This window comes from Epargyreus clarus, unplaced genomic scaffold, assembly GCF_041222505.1.
Source record: "Epargyreus clarus isolate Ecla_fem2 unplaced genomic scaffold, WU_Ecla_fem_2.2 ptg000032l, whole genome shotgun sequence".
NCBI classification, from domain to species: Eukaryota; Metazoa; Arthropoda; class Insecta; order Lepidoptera; family Hesperiidae; genus Epargyreus; species Epargyreus clarus.
This window is the reverse complement of record NW_027332237.1, coordinates 1,081,184-1,101,482: the sequence shown is the minus strand read 5'-3', so window position 1 is coordinate 1,101,482 and position 20,299 is coordinate 1,081,184. Positions and strand designations below refer to the sequence as shown.

General features: G+C 37.4%; 1 protein-coding gene across 1 annotated transcript; it reads left to right on the top strand.

Moving 5' to 3' along the window:
• The first annotated feature begins 5,829 nt into the window (after positions 1 to 5,829).
• Positions 5,830 to 19,955, top strand: LOC140755213 (prostasin). The gene is made up of 11 exons (XM_073090425.1): positions 5,830 to 5,888; positions 9,751 to 9,864; positions 10,115 to 10,226; positions 10,605 to 10,804; positions 11,251 to 11,349; positions 11,650 to 11,741; positions 12,571 to 12,691; positions 16,611 to 16,754; positions 17,499 to 17,680; positions 18,644 to 18,745; positions 19,715 to 19,955. The coding sequence occupies exons 1-11, from the start codon at positions 5,849 to 5,851 to the stop codon at positions 19,841 to 19,843; spliced, it is 1,335 nt and encodes a 444-aa protein (XP_072946526.1). The 5' UTR covers positions 5,830 to 5,848; the 3' UTR covers positions 19,844 to 19,955.
• Positions 19,956 to 20,299: the final 344 nt, after the last annotated feature.

The window sequence follows — 20,299 nt, the reverse complement described above, 5'->3', positions numbered from 1 at the left end:
TCATGGATCGTCAAACCACCATTAAAATATTATTTACGTTAATAATGATGTAAAACATCATGAAGAATAACTGCCTAAAGGTATGGGAAGTCTACCAATTTGCACTTGGCCAGCGCGGTAGATTATGGCCTAAACCCATTCTGAGAGGAGACTCGAGCCCAGCATTGGTACAGAAGTACATTTACATTACCGTAACGTAAAAAAAAACAATTCAAAGAGGAAATGCTGCAAGCATCTTGGGTACCTTGCCCAAGGACAGCTAGGGTAATGATTTTTATGGTGGTTTTTATGTTTTATATTTTTTTATTTGGAGATATGTACATTTTGTGAATAAGTTTTTATTAGTGTATAATTTTTTTTTTCTAGTTTCATTAGTATTTCTAATGTTTCGAATATTCTAATGCATATAATCCTATTATCATTTAATAAAATTTTCAAAACGATAAAAAATAATTTTGTAACATAAGGAATGGTGTGCTTAACTGTACAATTTTATCATTAACTGTCATTAATTTGTTTGAAGATAGTGATCTCTGTTATTACATATGGTAATCCATTGAATTATCTGCTGACGTTACTAATTATGTATTAGATTTACGTCAGTATCGCATGCAATGGCAACATTAATGGGGTGATGACTCTAGAAGATTTTAATTTGCGAATGACAACACTAACATTTCTCTTGTTGGAATGAGAAGGTAAAAATGTGAATGTATGAGAGGATGAACGTTGTATATAATATCTTAAATATCTAAAAGTGTGGAACAACCGTATATAAAGTTTATGAACACTAAAAATGACTTTTGGAAATTCAATGCCTAAAAGAAGAAAGTGTGACGTGCAAGCTTATAAATAATAATAATAATTCCCAAAATTTTGTAAGAATTTAATCATCATCAAAATTATAGGTACCTACATTAAATTATTGGACATAAATTCCTGTAATCAGTAATTTCTACTTAATGAAATGCTTTAATAAATCCTTAATTTATTTGTAAAATCTACGTGTTATCTTTATTAATTAATCAAAACCGATAAGTTTTTTTTAAAACAAAACACGTTTTTGGTACGTATGTTTAAAATGTGTAAATCTATCAAGTTTTTAAATGTCTAAATACTTTAAAGATATTTTATGCAATCTTTAATTTCAATTTTAATAATTTCGAAATTGTATAATATAGTAAAATACCTATTTAAATATAGTTAATAATTTAATTTATTGAAATTAGTTGAAAATATTTTAATTAAAAAATGTTTGAAAACAATCTACATTCAAACACTGAATTCTAAATTCAAACATGTACGAAGATGAAACGCATCATTACAGTGACACAAATGTTCCCAACGGCTTCGTGAAGCCACGCGGTTATTACTTCCATTGTCATTCCCCTGCCCTGTGACGGAGGATGCGGACGATTTGCCATCGATTTGACATGCATGCGCCGTGCATGCGAGATCAGGATGATGATATGCATGCTAATTTGTGTGGTGCTACGAAGATTTGGATGCGGTATTTTGTGGGACGGCTAGTGGGCGGCTTGAGTTGTGCGCACTAAGTGTGCTCGTAGCGATATTAAGAAATAAGGCAATAATTTTGGCATGATGCTTCTTTTTAAATAGTGAAGTCAAGACGTACGTTAGTACGTATAAAAATATTGACCCATTTACCAATGTGGAGTTAGAGCTATTTCAGAACACATTTTTTTCGTTTATTCTACTTTATCAAACGCTCTCCTACATTGTGAAGTCAAGACGTACGTTCGAATAAAACTATTGAGCCATTTACCAATATGGAGTTAGAGCTATTTCACAACACGTTTTTAACGTTTATACTACTTTATCAAACGCTCTCCTACATTATTATTATATATATTAATTGTAATAAATTAATTGTTAAAACATACACAAATTAATATTATTTCATATGCAGATATTTCTGTTTATGAAGTTCACTTCATTATCACTTACGTATGTTGTGTACCGTGTTGTATTAAAATAAGCTTTATATGTACGAGTAGATTAATGAAAAGTATGTACAAGTTATCACAAAAGTAAAATGCCTCCTCCATTTTGTACATGTTCTATGTTAAGCAATCACTAGGCGCCGAGTATTGCAATTTTCATAGCTTTTGTGCATGTTATTTTTAGACAATAGTGTTGCAATATTATTTACTTTAAAATGCAGCGATGTAAGGCTCGATCTACATAGTCTGAAAATTTATTTAACTCTATAATTGAAACATAACTATTTAATTTTTAGAGCATAATGTAGCAATAGATGTTTCTATTAAAGTAAACTTGTCTGTAAAAACCTCCGTTATCAAATTGAAATAGTACTAGAGCAGATACTATGAAGTCGGCGGTCTTATTACCTCTGAGGTCTTATATGCCTCGGGTCTCTTGCCACAAATTTCAAATCAAAACACAGCAGTCCTTAACACAGCCCTTGTCTTAAGACAGATGTGAAAGCGGAGCTTTCGCTGAATAGTCTTATCAAAAATCTAAGACTAATCTATCATTATTGTATCCACTATCATGCTACAGCTGAACACGCAACTCCTCTCAGAATAAAAGGTTTAGGCCATAATCTACCATGCTGGCTGAGTGTGAATTGGTACACTTCACAAACCTTTAAGAACTTTTTTAAAATCCTTTTTTTTTTTAAATTTCCAGTTGAGTCTTCTAGTTTCACGATATTGTATCCCAAATCATGCAATAATTAATTTCTAATACGCACAGAACATCAAAAAAATTAGAGACAGGGACTGGGATTCAAACCCTGAACCCAACGTGAGTTTAAAAACCTAAGCCACTAGACTATTGTTTTCCTACAACCATGTAACCATGTTCTAACTTCTACTTATTTCAAACACCGGAACATGATTAACAAATAAATCTTTCTACGTGTAATGAGTTGAGTTTGTTAATAAAATTTTCATACAATACTTCTAGGTACCTACTTTGAATTGTTTTGTACAACACTAGTTATGTCATGCGACTAGGCTTGTTGTATAAAATAAAAAAAAATCTATGAATATACGCAAAGTATTGTAAATTTTTAAAGTGGAAGAATATTTTGCTTAGACTTCAGAGGATTACCACACTTATTTCTGCTTTATAACAGCAGTGTTAAGTCCTGCTGTGTTTCGGTTTTTACCACGCTTTTATTAGCTTGGGTTGTATCGATGTATGTATGTATGTAACGGAACCTTTGAACTCGATTTTTACCCACTTTGAACGGTCCGATTAATATACAATTTTGAACAATTATCAAAAACCGATGACAATACATGATTTTAATAATTTTAACCCATTCTCCTTATCAGGATCGTCAAGAATCAGAATTAACAATTTCCCTTGTGCGATAGTAGCGTGGTTTTTAGTTTTTGACGTGACAACGTCTTAAATAAGGTTGCGGCTGGGAGTCACTTATGAAAAAGTGTAACGCCCGGTAACGTTACGATGAGTCACCGAACGAGAGAGAGGCCCGCCGAATGCCTTGCGTCTCTCTCCCACTCAACTATGATCGGTCTGCCGCGCGCGCAGCACTAGAGACTAAACAAAATATATTTCTATAGTTAAAATTTGTGCAATTCTTATTTTCATTCAATTCCTTGTTCCTATTGTGCAATTTAATTATATTCATATCAATAAATATTCTACCGAGAAAAAGACGTTGTCACGTAAAATCTTCGCCCGTAAAACCGACTTTACAGGCAACCATTTTTTAAACTATAATTAATTATTGAAGTGTAGGTAAGGATATACGCTTATATGATATTTTATTTATATATACGTTCCAATTTAGTCCTTATGGGTAGTACATAGTATTGCATCAGTGCCGGACCACAGGTATCGCAATCTAATCTGGAACTCATGAGGACTAAGTCAGAACTTTTTGAATAAGTATGTCTCCCTTACCAAACCCTTCAAACTAGAATATACAAGGACTTAACACTGCTGTTACTAGGGAATAATAAGAGAAATATGACAGTGGTACCACGCGGACCACAAAGGGCCAATTTTATTTTTATTGAACAGACAGAAGACTGTTTCATTCTGTTATTAGTTACGTATATTATAAGTTAGAACGGTGCAAGCTATCTAGGACAGGATATCGTAACGGCTAGATCAGTTTATATTCAAGTATGTCAGTTGGTATACGTCTTTGTATGCTAAAGGGGCAGTAGTACTTACCTATTTCACCCCTACTACGGCGAAGTGAAGAGTTATGATTTTCTTCATCAACCCATTACTGTCATTTTTAAACTAAGGGAGATACATGTGTCTGAGACGTTGCAATTTAGTCCTCATATTGACCCCATTGATACCCCATCAATGCATCTGTGGCCGAACTCAGGAATCATAATCTTATTGGGATCTTATTATGAATTATCAGAGTGAATGTAGACCATAGTCCACTCTTATTTGTGTACATTTCCTTACGATATTTTCCTTCACCTTTAAAACAAGTAATAATTAATTTGTAATGCGCACATATCTAAGGCCTTCCGACTTAGTCCTCAGGGCAAGCAATCCATCTGCCAACCTTAGGTAAATAAAATCTTATCTGGGGTAAAAAATCTGTCATTTTTCTTCCCCATTTGTACGACACAACCCAGCAGTGGGCATTGCAATTTGGCACTGGCACATCTAACATTCCACTTACCATTCTAGTCAGAGAAAATAAAACGCAAGGAATTCCTAAACAAACTGTTGAACAACACAAAAGAAATTCCTGTGGACTGGTAAACAGTTTCCGAGAACGCCACTCCGCCTGCAGATGGCTTGGGCAAAGGTTATTTTGTTCTTCTTATTCTATAGTGAGATTTCAGTAAAACCTACTGAGTAGTTTGTGAAACCTTCCGCGGTTATTATTTCGGTATTCGCCGAGAATAGATGAATAGATGCGAGCTTGTGTATAACTAACTTATTCTAAGGATCGCTATTCTTTATAGTGTGCGGTGGAAAGTTTCAAAGATTAGTAGTCTTGTTAATAAAACCCGCTACTGTTAATGCAATTTTGGTTACGTTGAGTACATACGAATATGCACGAGTATGTGGTAAGCTTATTTGTGTGTATTCGGTACTCGCCGTGATTCTAGCTCTACCTAACAACCACGTGGAGGTTTTCAAGGACGCATCAAACGCAAGGAATTCCTAAACAAACTGCTGACCGACATAAAAGAAATTCCTGTGGACTGGTAAACAGTTTCCGAGAACGCCACTCCGCCTGCAGATGGCTTGGGCAAAGGTTATTTTGTTCTTCTTATTCTATGGTAAGATTTTAGTAACCTCTATATCTATGTTTTAAGGGATGTGTCAGCTACTGTCTGTAGTGGTGGATAGTATTTAAGATTAGAAGACAGAGTAGTTTTTAAAGATTATAGTTTGTTGTTGTTTGTAAAGCCTGCTACGTTTAATGCAAAGGATATAGGCGAGTATATGCGAACTGGCTCGAATATGTGGTAAGGTTGAGTGTATTCGCTACTTGCCGCGATGCTCGTCCTAACCTAACCAACCACGAGGTTTTTAAGTGTGTTTTTCTTGTTGTTTTTAATGTCGAAGTTATTCTTTAGTGTGTGGTGGATACTTTTACAGATTAGTAGTTTTGTTTATGAAACACGCTACTTTTAATGCAATGTTTGGATACTCTTCGAATACAGACGAATTGATGGGTATATGTGTGTATTTGGTAGTCGCCACGATTCTCGTCCTATCTTACAACCACGAGGAGGTTTTTAAGTACGCATCAAACGCAAGGAATTCCTAAACAAACTGTTGTTCAACACAAAAGAAATTCCTGTGGACTTGTAAACAGTTTCCGAGAACGCCACTCCGCCTGCAGATGGCTTGGGCAAAGGTTATTTTGTTCTTCTTATTCTATGGTAAGATTTAAGTAAAGGTTTCTATATATTTTAAAGCATTACATAGTTGTAAATCGAAATTACTCTCTCTAGTGTGTGGTGGATAGTTTTAAAGATTAGTAGTCTGTTATTGTTTGTGAAACCTGCTGCGTTTATTGTATTGTTTCGGTATTCGCCGAGTAGATGCGAATTGGCGCGAGTATGTGATAAACTTAATTGGGTATATTCGGAACTTGCCATGATGCTCGTTTATTCCCCGCGGTGAGTCGGTGTCAATATATGGGTAAATTGTTCGGTAAATTACTTAGCGGATTATTCGGGAAGGTTTAGTAATAAATAAATACTATATTTTAAAGTGCCTTTTGAAATCAGGATTTTGAGTTACTTTATGTAAGGTTTGCATTACGTTACGTATCCTAAAAAATATCAAATTATTGGTAGGCAAGAATTGACTAGATTTAGTATTAACATTGAGCATAATTGAAGTTCTTAACAAGTAATTAATTTAAAAAATCAAAAACCCGACTGCACCAAAAAGGCTGAAATAGAATTTCCAAAAGCAGTGAAATATGCATTTCATTATTTTTATCCAGAAAGTCAAATACAAAGTTTCATAGTAGGTGTCTGCTTCAAAAACAAAAGATGTTCAAACAATTTTATCCTATTTTATCCTCGTAGTGTTCATTTACGCTATATAAGGAACCTATTTATTAAAGTCCAGCACGCTTAAGTTCAGCGGTGTCCCTTTGCGTTGATCTCTAGCACAGCAACTCACTCATTTAGTCAGACAGTCATCTCGATGTGTATATACGAGTATATATGTACTGGCTGACCCGGCAAACGTTGTATTGCCATATAAATAAAAAAATGTTAAAGGTGAACAACTCTTATCACTTGGGGTAAAAAAATAGATAGTGGCCGATTCTCAGACCTACTGAATATGTATATAAAATTTGGTGAAAATCGGTGAAGCCGTTTTGGAGGAGTACGGTAACTAACACGAGAATTTTATATATAAGATATATTATTTAATGTATGTGTAATCTCCTCTTAAATTCCTTTATTTTGACACCCTACTCGATAGGTTTGGTTAACTTTTTTTAAAACGTGTTAGTATTTCGCGAAAAAATCCACCATTTACGGTTTATAAAATATATAACTTCAGTAATTCAAAGTTTCGGTCATTATTTTACCTCGTTAGAGGTAGAATTTCATTACTTTTATCCAACAAGCCTGATACAACATTTCATAGTGTTTGCTTCAAAATTGACGATTGTTCAAATGAACTTTTAACCCTTATTTTACCCTCTACGGGGTTGATTTTTCGGAAGGGGATAAATAAGTACGTCCTTGTTCCTATTCAGAAAGCCAAATACAAAATTTTATAGTAGTTGCTTCAAAATTAAAGGATTTCAAAAAAACTTTTTTCCTCTATTTAACCCTTTTAAGGGTAGAATTTCCAAAAGGCCTTTCTTAGTACTTATTCACGCTATACAGAGAACCTTTGTGCAAAATTTCAGAACTGTAAAGTCCTTGGTTTAGGCTGTACGTTGATTTCTGAAAAATGAAAAAGTCATTTAGTTAGTCAGTCAGTCAGTCACCTTGCTGTTTTATATATATACACATATGTTTTTATAATCTCCGTTTAATTTCCTTTCATTTGATACCCTACTCGATAGGTTCGGTTAACTTTTTTTTTTAAATGTGTTACTATTTCGCGCCAGAAATCCGCCATTTTGATTTTTTTTTAGTAACACCTATCTAAGGACACTCGGGTCATTGAGACAAATATAATGACACCTTAACTGTTGAAACTCATCCAGCCGTTTGTTAGATCGGATCAAATAAAGAAAGACAAACATACAAGATACGCGCGAAAAACATAACCCTTCCTTGGCAGTCGGGTAAAAAGGTGCAACATTTCACCAAACAAATTTAACAAGTTCGTAAGAAGCGTTTAAAATATCAAAAATGAAACCGAAAACAAAGAACGAACATAAAATTCTATGAAAACGAAATAAAACGTGTCACTCCAACGCCAACTTTAATTAGTGGGCAGCGGACGGCGGTCCACCGTCACGTTTTCAAAAACTAATTGCACCTAGTCGTGCGTACTGAATTATCACTTACGGAAAAATAAAGCAATTCTGACGGACGGACGGTAAATATGTCGTGAATTGTTTGTGGTGACGTGCGTTGTAGATAGATAGATGTATATGTAGATCGATAGGTAGGTACGTAGAGAGGGAGTAATGAACATTGAGATGAGGGAGGTAAGGTAAACAGATATTTAATAGAGAGAGGGATAAGTAGATACTATTGTTTTGAAGGTGGTAGAACCATCTGGTGTTCGACTTCGGCGAAGCCACCGCAACACCTATTTAATCTATACTAATATTATAAAGAGGGAGACTTTGTTTGTTTGATTGTAATGAATAGGCTCAAAAACGACTGGACCGATTTTAAAACTATTTGAGCATTCGAAAGCTACATTATCCACGACTAACATAGGCTATATTTTATATGAAATATATATGATAAAAAGAATTTTGAGGCGGTACAAAGTTTGCCGGGTCAGCTAGTTATATATATATAACAGCAGTTTTAAGGGCTGTTGTGTTCTGGTTTGGTTCCGAGACATTCCAGCTTAGACCTCAGGGGTAGCGGTACATCTGTGGTCGATCTCAGGTAGGACTCTATTTTATCTGGGGTTCATTACAGACGTCCGTGGGCTCATGTATACTTACTATGGCGTGGACTGCATGCTCGTCTGTCTGTGATTATGGTGTGTTTCACGAATCACGAAGAATATTTCAGTAAAAGCAGTGTCGATATATTCTTCACATGAGTGATTCTACAATGTGATGGTAAAGTCAAGGTGGAAGATTATGTCCATAAGTCTTAGTATAAGACAAATTACAACGCGCAATTATTTTAAATTGAATACAAATGACACATAAGTAATACTTTGAGATAAGTAATTATTGTTGGTGCCGACTAATTGTTTCCATTGATAGACCTCATGCGCATAATAACTGTGGATTTTACTAGGACAAGAGATAATATGGTCATAGCGACAATATTTTTTGTTGCTAATAGTTAAATAAAACGAATAATACGTAGTTTATGAAACATAATACGCTTTTTTGTAAAATAAATTAAATAAATTGAAGTTTTAGATATTTCAATGTGTTTGTTTTTAAACGATTTTTTTAAAGAAAACATATCTACCATGTAATTATGGTATGGTATAAATGACTTCTACAAAATGTTTAATAAACTTCGGACATAAGCAAATATTGATTAAATTTCGTTGCTCTTAAATATACTTAGTTTTGAGCTTATACTGTCCTAAAAAGTATTAAGCACTCGTGCAAATCCACTCATACAAGGATTTCCAACTTAGGCCTCAGGTAAAGCAACGCATCTTCGTCCAATATCAGTCGGAACCCTAGTCCTGGCTAGGGTTGATATTGATGTTCACAGCTTGTATAGTCTGCGTAAAACTGCTAGTCTGTTCTGAATATAGAAATGAATCGCGTCGCCATAGCGAATTGTATGGCTACCCCTGCTCGCAACAACTTCAGAGCGGACTAGCAGTTTGGCGCGGACTATAAAAGAGAAAAAAAAGTAATAATAAAGTACTAAAAAAGAGAATAATTATTATTGAAAAAAAAGCAAACCCGCTGAGTTTCTTACCGGATCTTCTCAGTAGAGGTCGCGTTCCGATCCGGTAGTAGTTTAAGAAAAATATTGTACCTGACAATTTGAAAGTGCCGTCGTTGGCCTATACAAAATAAATATATTTCATTTCATTTCACCATCACGTGGATGATATGCTCGTTTGCTACTTCTAAACTATAGTCAAATCTTTACTTTTCAGGCGGGGGAGTGTGTCAGTTCTTCGACTGCCATGACGATATAACGTTTGACCCTGATGAAGGCCCGCTGTCGCAGTTGCAGTTCACTTGGCTTGGAGCATTGCAGTATATTCATGGTAAAACATTAATTTGATGCATTTTATGAAAGAAACTTATCTGCAATATACTTTTAGTATATGCCACTTACACTGTATTATTATATTTATATACTTTCGTTATATAGCAGTATAGACTTTTACGGGGTGTGCCGTAAATACCACTACAAACTTGAGGTGAGCATAGGTTTTATTAGCCAGGAATAAGAGTGGCGCTGGAGCCGCCGGAGTTGAACCACAGAATTGAAGTCATGTTATTTGTTTCATGTAGTGAAGAATGGTACTCCCCACTACTTCAGAGTGCCAAGGGTGATCCTCATCAGCAGACAGTTCGCGCTGAGCACTGCTGTGGACGCCGCGCAGATACCTGATGGATATGCTTTGTAAGTAGATTTCATCTGGAATGTTGACTTTGTCAGTTTGCTGACTTTTGAGCTGTTTTGTTATATTTGTTGTTGTTAAAGTTCGTTGTTGAGAGCTGTTTATATGTAGTTCTTAAAATCCTGCTGACCACGTATTTTTCAAGAAAACAGCTAATATCCAAACCAATACGAATGCTTTGTTAACGTTTGCATTGCGGTAAAGTTACTGTGATCCACAAAAACGTTACAATTATATAATGATTTACTCTTAAGAATTATTGCAAATTTAACAATCGGTCTAGGAAAAACGTCAAATTTTTAATTTTGGAAGGCTAAAACTGGTTAAGAAATGAATTGAACGGGTTACAATATTTAATAATACAATCCTATTAACTAAAGGGGCAACGTGATCTTCGGGGACTACGAGCGGGATGAAGCAGAGTGCAAGGTGACGATTCAGGACCTGGCGGCTGGCAGCCAGTGTGACCCAGCTGTGCTGCTGATGCCGATAGCTGATGTGCTGCTCCACCCGGAGTATAAGCACTTCGGAGCTAAAGACAGCATCGCCTTGCTCAAACTCATCACACCTGTGAAATCTAGTGAGTTTTTATCGAAGTTGCTAGCTCATTACGCCTGTGAAATCCAGTGAGTTTTGGTCAACGTTATTTTGAGGACTTTGATGATTGGTAGTCGTTGAGTGTTCGTAATTATGACCTAATACTGGATTCCACTGTGATACCATCATCCGGAGGTACGAAATATCTCTGTAGCACCTTTGTGACATTCCAGCTTATTCCTCAGGCGTAGCAGAGCATCTGTGACCTTCCACCGATATTCTAATATTATCTGAAGTTGATTACAGATGTCCGTGGGTGGCAGTAGTTGTTTACCTACCGTTGGCCTGCACGTTCGTCTGCTATTCCTATATTATAAAACAAATGTTCTAAACTAAGGTATTTATGTGGGACATAATAGATATACGAGATTTTGCCAAATTTTGGGTTACAATAATTAGTGATAATGATAAAAATGTTTATTTTTCCAGAATATATGTTACCGGCATGTTTGCCCTTCAAAAACTTTCTCATTGAGAAAAGCGGAAAGCAGATTAAGGACAAAATATATCATGTGGACTTTTCTAGTGGTGAGTTTGTTAGACATTTTGAGTTGATTTTGACTCCACGGCAATTTCAATTTCGGTCTTTCTTGTTAAAAGTCCAAAGTTTACATTCCGGTTATTTGACTCTGATATTAGAAGTTATACTTAAGTATGTGGTTGTAAGTAATTTATAAATAGTATCATTTGCAGTAAGAATAGTTTTAAGTTCCCGTAATTCCAGTAACATTATTGCGAATAGGCATATCATTGCTGAAACATAAAATTTTCATAATCTCTTGTATTATTCCGTAAGTATTATTATTTTAAAACTGTTGTTGTTTGTAGATGTGCCCAGAGACTTTATAGAAGAAGAAAAAGAGGTGCTACGAATCAGTCTACTGCCCCGAGAACTTTGCTATTTGTACGACCGTCCAGATGTGAGTAGCGACAATCTTTATGTCCAACTGCTGGGCAGCTTTCCCTACTACTGGGGAAGACGTGGAACTGTTTGCGATTGGACTGTAGATTACAAGTAAAATTTTCATTTTTTAAACGCCTCTAGCATCATCATCATCATCAGCAACCCATTACTGTCCCACTGCTGGGAAAAACCAGAGGTGCGCGCCTGGGATTTGAACCTCGGACCTCTCGATCGAGAGGCCGAGTTTCTTAACCACTAGGTTATCACTGCCGCTAGAAAACCTTGCAACTATGTCTTTTAAAGGTGATAGAGTGTGGCTCCTTTTTAAATTCAGAGGCACCACGGTCACATCAATTTCCTTAAAAAGCATTAAGCGTTGCTGTGTTCTGGTTTCAACGGAAAGGAAAGCATACTTATACTGGAGTGCCGAACGATCTCAGAACTTAAATCCTATCTGGGATTGATTACAGATTTTCATAGGCGAAGAGATTACTCTCTTACCACTTACCTTCAGCAGTGTTAGGCGCTGCTGTGTTCCGGTTTGAAGGGTGTGGTAAGGGAGACAGACTTTTCCGAGGCGTTCCAGCTTAGTCCTCAGGGGTAGCGGCGCATCTGTGGCCTCAGGTAGGAATATCTACTCGTATCTGGGGTTAATTATAGATGCCCATGGGCAGCATTAGCCACTTACCATCAGGTGGACTGCATGCTCGTCTGCTACTCCTATATTTAAAAAAAGAAAAAAAATCATAGGCCGAAGAGATTTTACCCTCTTATCACTTACCAGCTGGACTGCATGCTCTTTTGCTACGTCTGTATTATAAAAAAGTTATTTACTTTTCCCATAGAACGTGACGAGTATGCCTAAGGATCGGATCGCGTGCACGACGGGGTGCGGGTTCCATTCCGGAGCACCGTGTGTGATACATGAGCACACTGGCCACTGGTCCATCGTGTCGCTGGCTCAAGGTAATCATATAATCCCTTTTTTTTTCTTTTTTCTTTTCGAGGGGGAAACCTTCAAAAGGTACCCGACGACGTGGGAGCGACGTCGGGTTATGTAGGACTTTTACCGCACTAAAACCCCCCCGGTGGCCGTCCTCAGCGCTTGGTGGAGAACTCCGGGATCTCCAACGGAACACAACCGGAGTCCTCCAAGCGCGATGCCCGAATCAGGCTCTGCCCTAGGGGAGCGTTCACTCCTCCCACAACATCTGGTGATTACGACGGTATGCGACCACACATACCGCCGTCCTTCCCGGGGTAGCACACTAGACGGTTCGAGCTCCCACTCTTGCCGTCCGCAACCCCGGAAGCCCCCTTTTAGTCGCCTCTTACGACAGGCAGGGGATACCGTAGCCCTATTCTAGTCCCGGAACTACAGGGAATCATATAATTCCTAAGGGATCCTTAGATATAGCGGTGAACTGAAAATTAGCGTCATTGTGCGGTGTCGCCGGCAATGGCATTGCTGAGTTCCGCCATTTCGCGTTATGCTGCATCATCATCATCATCAACCCATCACTGTCCCACTGCTGGGCACGGGTCTCCTCTCAGAATGAGAAGGATTAGGCCATACTCCACCGCGCTGGCCAAGTGCGTATTGGTAGACTTCACATACCTTTAAGATATTTTTTTTTTGGAGTTTATTGGAGTTTACTCCTTAAGAAACGATTTGAGTTATAAGGCCCGGTACGGAAATTTTATGAGGAGTAAAATCAAGTGTAACACGAAAAGTTGAGGCGTAACGGTAACCAAAATATGAATCAAGAGTGTTTTTATTAATTTAAAATACAGTAAGTTCAAATCTCATATGAAAGTAATTATTACAATAAAAATAATTAGCAATATATAAAACATTAAAACGTCATTAACTAATTTGTTTACATTTTTGCATAAATTAAGTTATAGGTTTGATCATTTATAAACACTGTGAAAAATATGAACATTGGCGCCATAATATGATTAACAATCTTTTATGAACGTTTTTAAAGAAGAGTAACATATAAAATCAGTAAGCAATTGAATAAGATATAATATTAGCAAAATAAGTTTTTAACATAAAGAGGCTTTTGTAAGTTACTGATATGTTAATTTAACTTATAAAAATGGATGCATTATTGATCAGCACCATCTATCAACGATAAACGGGCAAAATCAAAACAGTATTATTTAATATTTATTACAGAATTATTGCTAATGAATTATGTTCAAAATAAGTTATATAAAATTAGCAATACGTTTTAAATGAATTCTAGAATTATAAAACATTCAGAAACAATCCAAATTACATATAATAACATGTTTATTGAGTCTCATATAAATTTCATCCGTAAATTGCAACAAGGATATTTTATAGATGGCAAAAAAATTATAATTATTAAGTTTTTAAGTTATAAAACGTTTAAAATTGTTTTAAATATAAATAATTATATTATATTAAAATTTACTTTAATATAAACAATTATATTAAGTTACCATTATAATATTTGGAACCAAAATACATGGATTGATAAACTTGCAAACTTACAATTTATAAAACTTGCCACTGGATGGCGCTATTTTATATTATTTTGTAACATACTTTATGTAATACGCATTATTGAAGTAATATAAATAATCCGAATAATTACAGATATATGTTTGTTTCTCTTATCATTTTAGCAGATGCGTTCATTTACCTACCCTTTTTTCTATTCGATATATATCATAATTATCATTCGTAAGGAGTAAACTCCAATCGTGCGTCGTAGCTGACACACACACACTTTTTTTTTTTATAAATCTCTCAGGTATGCAGGTTTCCTCACGATGTTTTCCTTCACCGTTTAAGCAAGTGATAATTAATTTCTAATACGCACGTAAATTTGAAAATCAGAGGTGCGTGCCTGGGATTTGAACCTCGGACCCCTCGATCGAGAGGCCGCGTTTCTTAACCACTAGGCTATCACTGCTTATGCTGCATACTTGTAATAATTCTTATGTTATTGTTTTTAAGTTATTACTTTTTATACTTTGTTTTAGGTTTTATTGTGTTTAATTATCGTTTCTTTTTTGTGGTTGTCTATTTTTATATAATTGTTTTTTTTTTATTATTTTTTATGTATGTGTGCATGTAGCGAACTTCCGCGAATAAATGATTTTATTATTATTATATATTAGATTTCAGTTTGGCTATGTGATAGCAGTGTTTGAAGTCCACCTCTCGATCTCTTCGCCGTTTCTTCTCCATAGCGAAACACCTACCGAAGCGGTGGTAGTTTGTTGGCTTAAAGTGTTCTATATGAATGTATTTTGAGTAAATGAGATTTGAATTTGAATTAGAGGGGTCCCGAATTACAGACACCTCCAATTTTTTAAAGTTAGTGCGTGTTAGAAATTTATTTACTCTGGTTTTCGTATCGTCAACCCATTACTGTCACTGCTGGGCACGGGTCTCCTCTCAGAATGAGAAGGATTAGGTCATAGTCCACCGCGCTGGTCCAGTGCGTATTGGTAGACTTCCCATACCTTTGAGAAATATCTTGTACCCTTGAGTAAAATACATAGATAAATCACTCCTAACCAGATCGTGTAACCAGTTTTGAGAATTGAAATTACGTAAATAAAGTTTTGCCACGTCTCCATGCTAAACTGTCCCTAAAAGGTTTGAAATACTTATTTATTTACGTTAAATAAATACGTAATTTTAGTTATTTACACGTACATTTTCTCTATAAGTGTTTATATTTGTCAACAATTCAAAATTACTGACAAATCAGTGTTTTGTGGTATCCAATTTCAAGGCGGTGAAGTATCTTTCTATTTCACTTATCAAAGCTTATACTAGAAGCACAAATTCGCTACTATTTTCCTACTTCAATCTTTAACTAGACATATGTCATTGGAATGATAACAAATCATTACCGATACTATAAATAGCCTGCACCTATTGCGTTCCGCGAACGTAATGTGCCCTCCTCTTACATAACTGCTTACTGCCTCACATGATCGTAATATCTCGTGTATAATCGTCAACAAGGTTATAAAATAGGAGGAGAAAAAACATGTAATACAATCCGAATAGATTTGAGCATAATATAGGAGTAGCATACGAGCATGCAGTCCACCTGATGGTAAGTGGCTACTGCCGCTCATGGACATCTGTAATCAACTCTAAATAGGATTAGATATTCTTACCTGAGGTCGGCAACAGATGCGCCGCTACTCCTGAGGACTAAGCTGGATCGCCTCGAAAAAGTAAGTCGCTTCTGTCTACGGTTGGTCAGATATATCTAAAGACTAAGTCGGAATGCCTCTTGTGACTTAAGGAATATGATGGGAAGGAAGGGTTCTATGGGATTTCACTGCGGCGGGACCACCGCCACACCTATTTCTTTGTAGTAACAATAGTGTTAAGCGCTGCTGTGTTCTAGTTTGAAGTGTGGTAAGGGAGACATACTCTTTCGAGGTATCCCAGCATAGTCTTGAGGGATAACGACGCATCTGTGGCCGACCTCAGGTAGGAATTTAATCTTATCTATGGTTGATTACAGATATCCATGGCTGGCTGGCCACTATATCATTAAGTCTGCAAGCTCGTCTGCTATTCCTACATTAAAAAAAATGAAAACGGTCGACTGCATGCTTGTTATCTACTTCAATTTTATAAAAAACCGAGCTTTTGCCCGTGGCTTCGCTCGCGTTACGAAGTAATATTTTCATCCCCTATTTTATCCCCTTGGGGGTAGAATTGATCAAAATCCTTTCTTAGCGGATGCCTACGTCATAACATCTACCTGCATGCCAAATTTCAGCCCGATCCGTCCAGTGGTTTGGGCTGTGCGTTGATAGATCACTACGTCAGTCAGTCACCTTTGAATTATCTAAATTTAGATATCTTCCTCAGGTGGTTCCCCATGCCCGGATCCGCTCCGTACGCGCCGCCCACCGCCACCCCCGCGTCACATCCTCCTCTACCCCTACGTACCGTGGATAACAGCGGCCATCACTGGCAAGGCTGTTGGTGCTTTTGCGAAGGATGATCCGTTTGGTATAGTTTTTAGTTCATGTTTGCGACATTGTTGAGGAAATTGATAGGACCCGTTGTGGTTTGACTCTGGACGACACTGGACATTGTAAAGTCCTCAGGAATAGCAATGCCGTTATTGACCTATGCTACGTCTCGAAGACGGATTCCATTGATCGGTTCCATCAGGTGAACTGCATGCTCGTTAACTATCTTTTTTTTTATAATATAAGAGTAGCAGACGAGCATGCAGTCCACCTGATGGTAAGTGGCTACTGCCACCCATGTACATCTATAATCAACCCCAGATAGGATTAGATATTCCTACCAGAGGTCAGCCACAGATGCGCCTCTACCCCTGAGGACTAAGCTGGAACGCCTCTGAAAAGTCTGTCTTCCTTACCACACCCTTCAAACCGGAACACAGCAGCGCCTAACACTGCTGTTATTAGGTAGAAATAGGTGAGGCGGTGGTGCCGCCGGAGTCGAACCACAAAGGGTTCTACCACCTTCTTTTTTATAGCATTGTTGGTAAGTGGTCATTGCTGCCCATGTACATATATAACCAACACCATATAGAAAGGGTTTCTACTAGAAGCCGATTAACATGATTTGCTACTCCTGAGAACTAAAATAGCCTAATATGTAAGTCACGGCACCCACACGTTTCCACCAAACTGCTACACGCCAGAAGTACTTGCCACGTTCACCTCCTCCTTCCTTTTCTCCTCTCACACGTATTCTATCACCTTTCTAACAATATTTCAGGTTTCATCATGCCCCGAACATCGCTCTACGATCTGATCGGCCACGCCTGGGTGGGGCATTGGTGGATGGGGGGACTCAGATGCTATGACCGGGGGGAATCCGCTGACGATATCTTCAGGTTCTATCACGAGATCTTCGTGATTAAACCGGAGACCCATACCTTTCTGACCTATTATCTTGAGGTATAGTATTATTTGATGTAGTTTAGGGTTTCGTACCCAAAGGGTGAACACGGAACCCTGTTGTTTTTTTTACAATATAAGAGTAGTAGACGAGCATGCAGTCCCCCTGATGGTAAGTGGCTACTGCCGCCCATGGACATCTGTAAACAACCCCAGATAGGATAGATGTTCCTACCTGAGGTCGGCCACAGATGCGCCGCGACCCCTGAGGACTAAGCTGGAACGCCTCGAAAACATCGTGAGGAATAGTGAGGAAAACATCGTGAGGAAACCTGCATACCTGAGAGATTTATAAAAAAACATATCAAAGGTATGTGAAGTCTACCAATACGTACTTGGCCAGCGCTGTGGACTATGGCCTAATTATAAGAGGAGAACCGTGCCCAGCAGTGAGACAGTAATGGGTTGTTGATGATGATACTCACAGCTCGCCTAAGGCCCTATGTCATGGTTGCCATGAACACACACAAAGACGAATACTTGAACATCCAAACTCAGAATAGAAATCTAAACTCCTCATTCATATGTCTGCCAGGTATGGAACCTGGAACTCTTTGCGTCAGACTGTTATGGTAAAAATTCCGCGACGTGGGTAGATAAGTGCACTTCTCTTATTCAATCCTATATATAAAATTCTCGTGTCACACACAATGTTAGTTACTGTACTCCTCCAAAACGGCTTTACCGATTTTGACCAAATTTTATATTCAGTAAGTCTGAGAATCGGCTACTATCTATTTTTCATACTTTTTCATACCCCTAAGTGATAAGGGTTGTTTACCCTTAACATTTTTTTATTTATTTCGCAACACAACGTTTGCCGGGTCAGCTAGTATCATAATTATATAATTGCGGAATATGGCAGATATTACCCAAAAGTACATCTATGTTTTAATCTGTGTTCCACAATAAACAGATTTCATTCGATTTGTTTAATTTTTCTTTCATTCTTCTTACCACCAGGTCAATGCTGCTCACGACACCATGACGATTTGCGTGAAGGTGGGTATGCCGTATCAGCTCGGGATGCCCAAGGTGTGGCAGCTGGACACCCCTGAAACGAAGGTAATGTGACGTCACAGTCATGTGGCGACTTCCGGCAAGTTGTCAATAGATGGCGTTACACGATTCTAAATCACGCTATCTATGTTTTCTCCACATCTTGTATATATAGAATATCTCCCCGGGAGATCTCCCATTGCCAAAATATTTTTTAAAGCTTTAATTTCACTTCCTTATTAGTTCGTATATAATCATTATGACTGTACCGCTGCTGGGCTCGTGTTTCTTCTCGGAATGAGACCAATTAGGCCATAGTCCACCGCGTTGGCCAAGTGTGATTTGGAAGACTTCATCTTTGAGATTTTTTTATAGATCTCTCAGGTATGCAGATTTCCTCACGATGTCTTCCTTCACCGATAAAGCAAGTGATAAAATATTTGATAAACCTGTGGTACCTGGGATTCGAACCTCGGACCACACGATCGAAATGCCGATTTTCTACTAATTGGCTATCATTTTATGGGTTCTTATAAATAATAAATATATTTTTGAAGTGAAAACTTCTTTAGCGGCACTGTCCACTTTTTTGATGGATAAAAAATGTTAAACTCGCGTCAGGACACGTGACCTGATCGAAAATTCGTAAGACTATCATGTTTGTGTACGATAGCACAGTAAATGAATATTGTATTTTACGACATAAATGATAGCACTTTTATACTGATAACGAGTTTTTGCCCGCGGCTTCGCTCGCGTTACGAAGTAATATTTTCAACCCCTATTTTATCCCCATGGGGGTAGAATTGATCAAAATCCTTTCTTAGCGGATGCCTACGTCATAACATCTACCTGCATGCCAAATTTCAGCCCGATCCGTCCAGTGGCTTGGGCTGTGCGTTGATAGATCACTACGTCAGTCAGTCACCTTTGAGTTTGAGTTAAAGCCATTCGTAATAAATTATTCTCCAATCATTACAAAATATCAAAAACGCACAACGTTAATAGTACAACCCTTTGTTTTTTTATTCTCAGGTTCGTGTACCTGTGGTGTCTTTCTACCATACGTATCAGATACAAGTTGAAGCCTGGGCCTACAACAGCACCGAATCTTCAACCAGTACTGAATCTTCCTCAGATTACACCGATGAAGAGACCAATTAAGATGTTTTGTAATAGGACTAGCAGGCGAGCTGAAGTCCTAATGGTAAGTAGCTTTTGCTGCCCATGGACATTTGTAATCAATCCCAGATAAGATTTGATTCCATTTGGCCACATATGAGCCGATACCCTGAGGATTAAGCTGGAACGCTTCGGAAAAGTATGTCTCCCTTACCGCACCCTTCAAACCAGAACACAGCAGCGCTTAATACTGCTATTATTAGGCAAGAAATACGAGTCGAACCACAGACTGATCTACCACCTTCCAAACTATATATTTTCTACTAATTATTTTTCATAATTATAAATAAAATTACATTTAAACATCTTAAAAAAGCTTTTTTTTTATTCTTCCCAGAACCTCTTTGAATGATACCAATATTATGGTGGTGTACAAAAATACTTGGTTCAACATCTTGGGGCAAGCGCCATTTTGGATTTAGAATGACGTCACTAAAC

Excerpts from the sequence above, each read along its gene's own strand:
- LOC140755213 (XM_073090425.1), top strand. The coding sequence starts at position 5,849 with ATGGCTTGGGCAAAGGTTATTTTGTTCTTCTTATTCTATG. Across the intron at positions 5,889-9,750 it reads TTTGTTCTTCTTATTCTATG|GCGGGGGAGTGTGTCAGTTC; the intron begins GTAAGATTTAAG and ends TTTACTTTTCAG. Across the intron at positions 10,227-10,604 it reads ATACCTGATGGATATGCTTT|GGGCAACGTGATCTTCGGGG; the intron begins GTAAGTAGATTT and ends TATTAACTAAAG.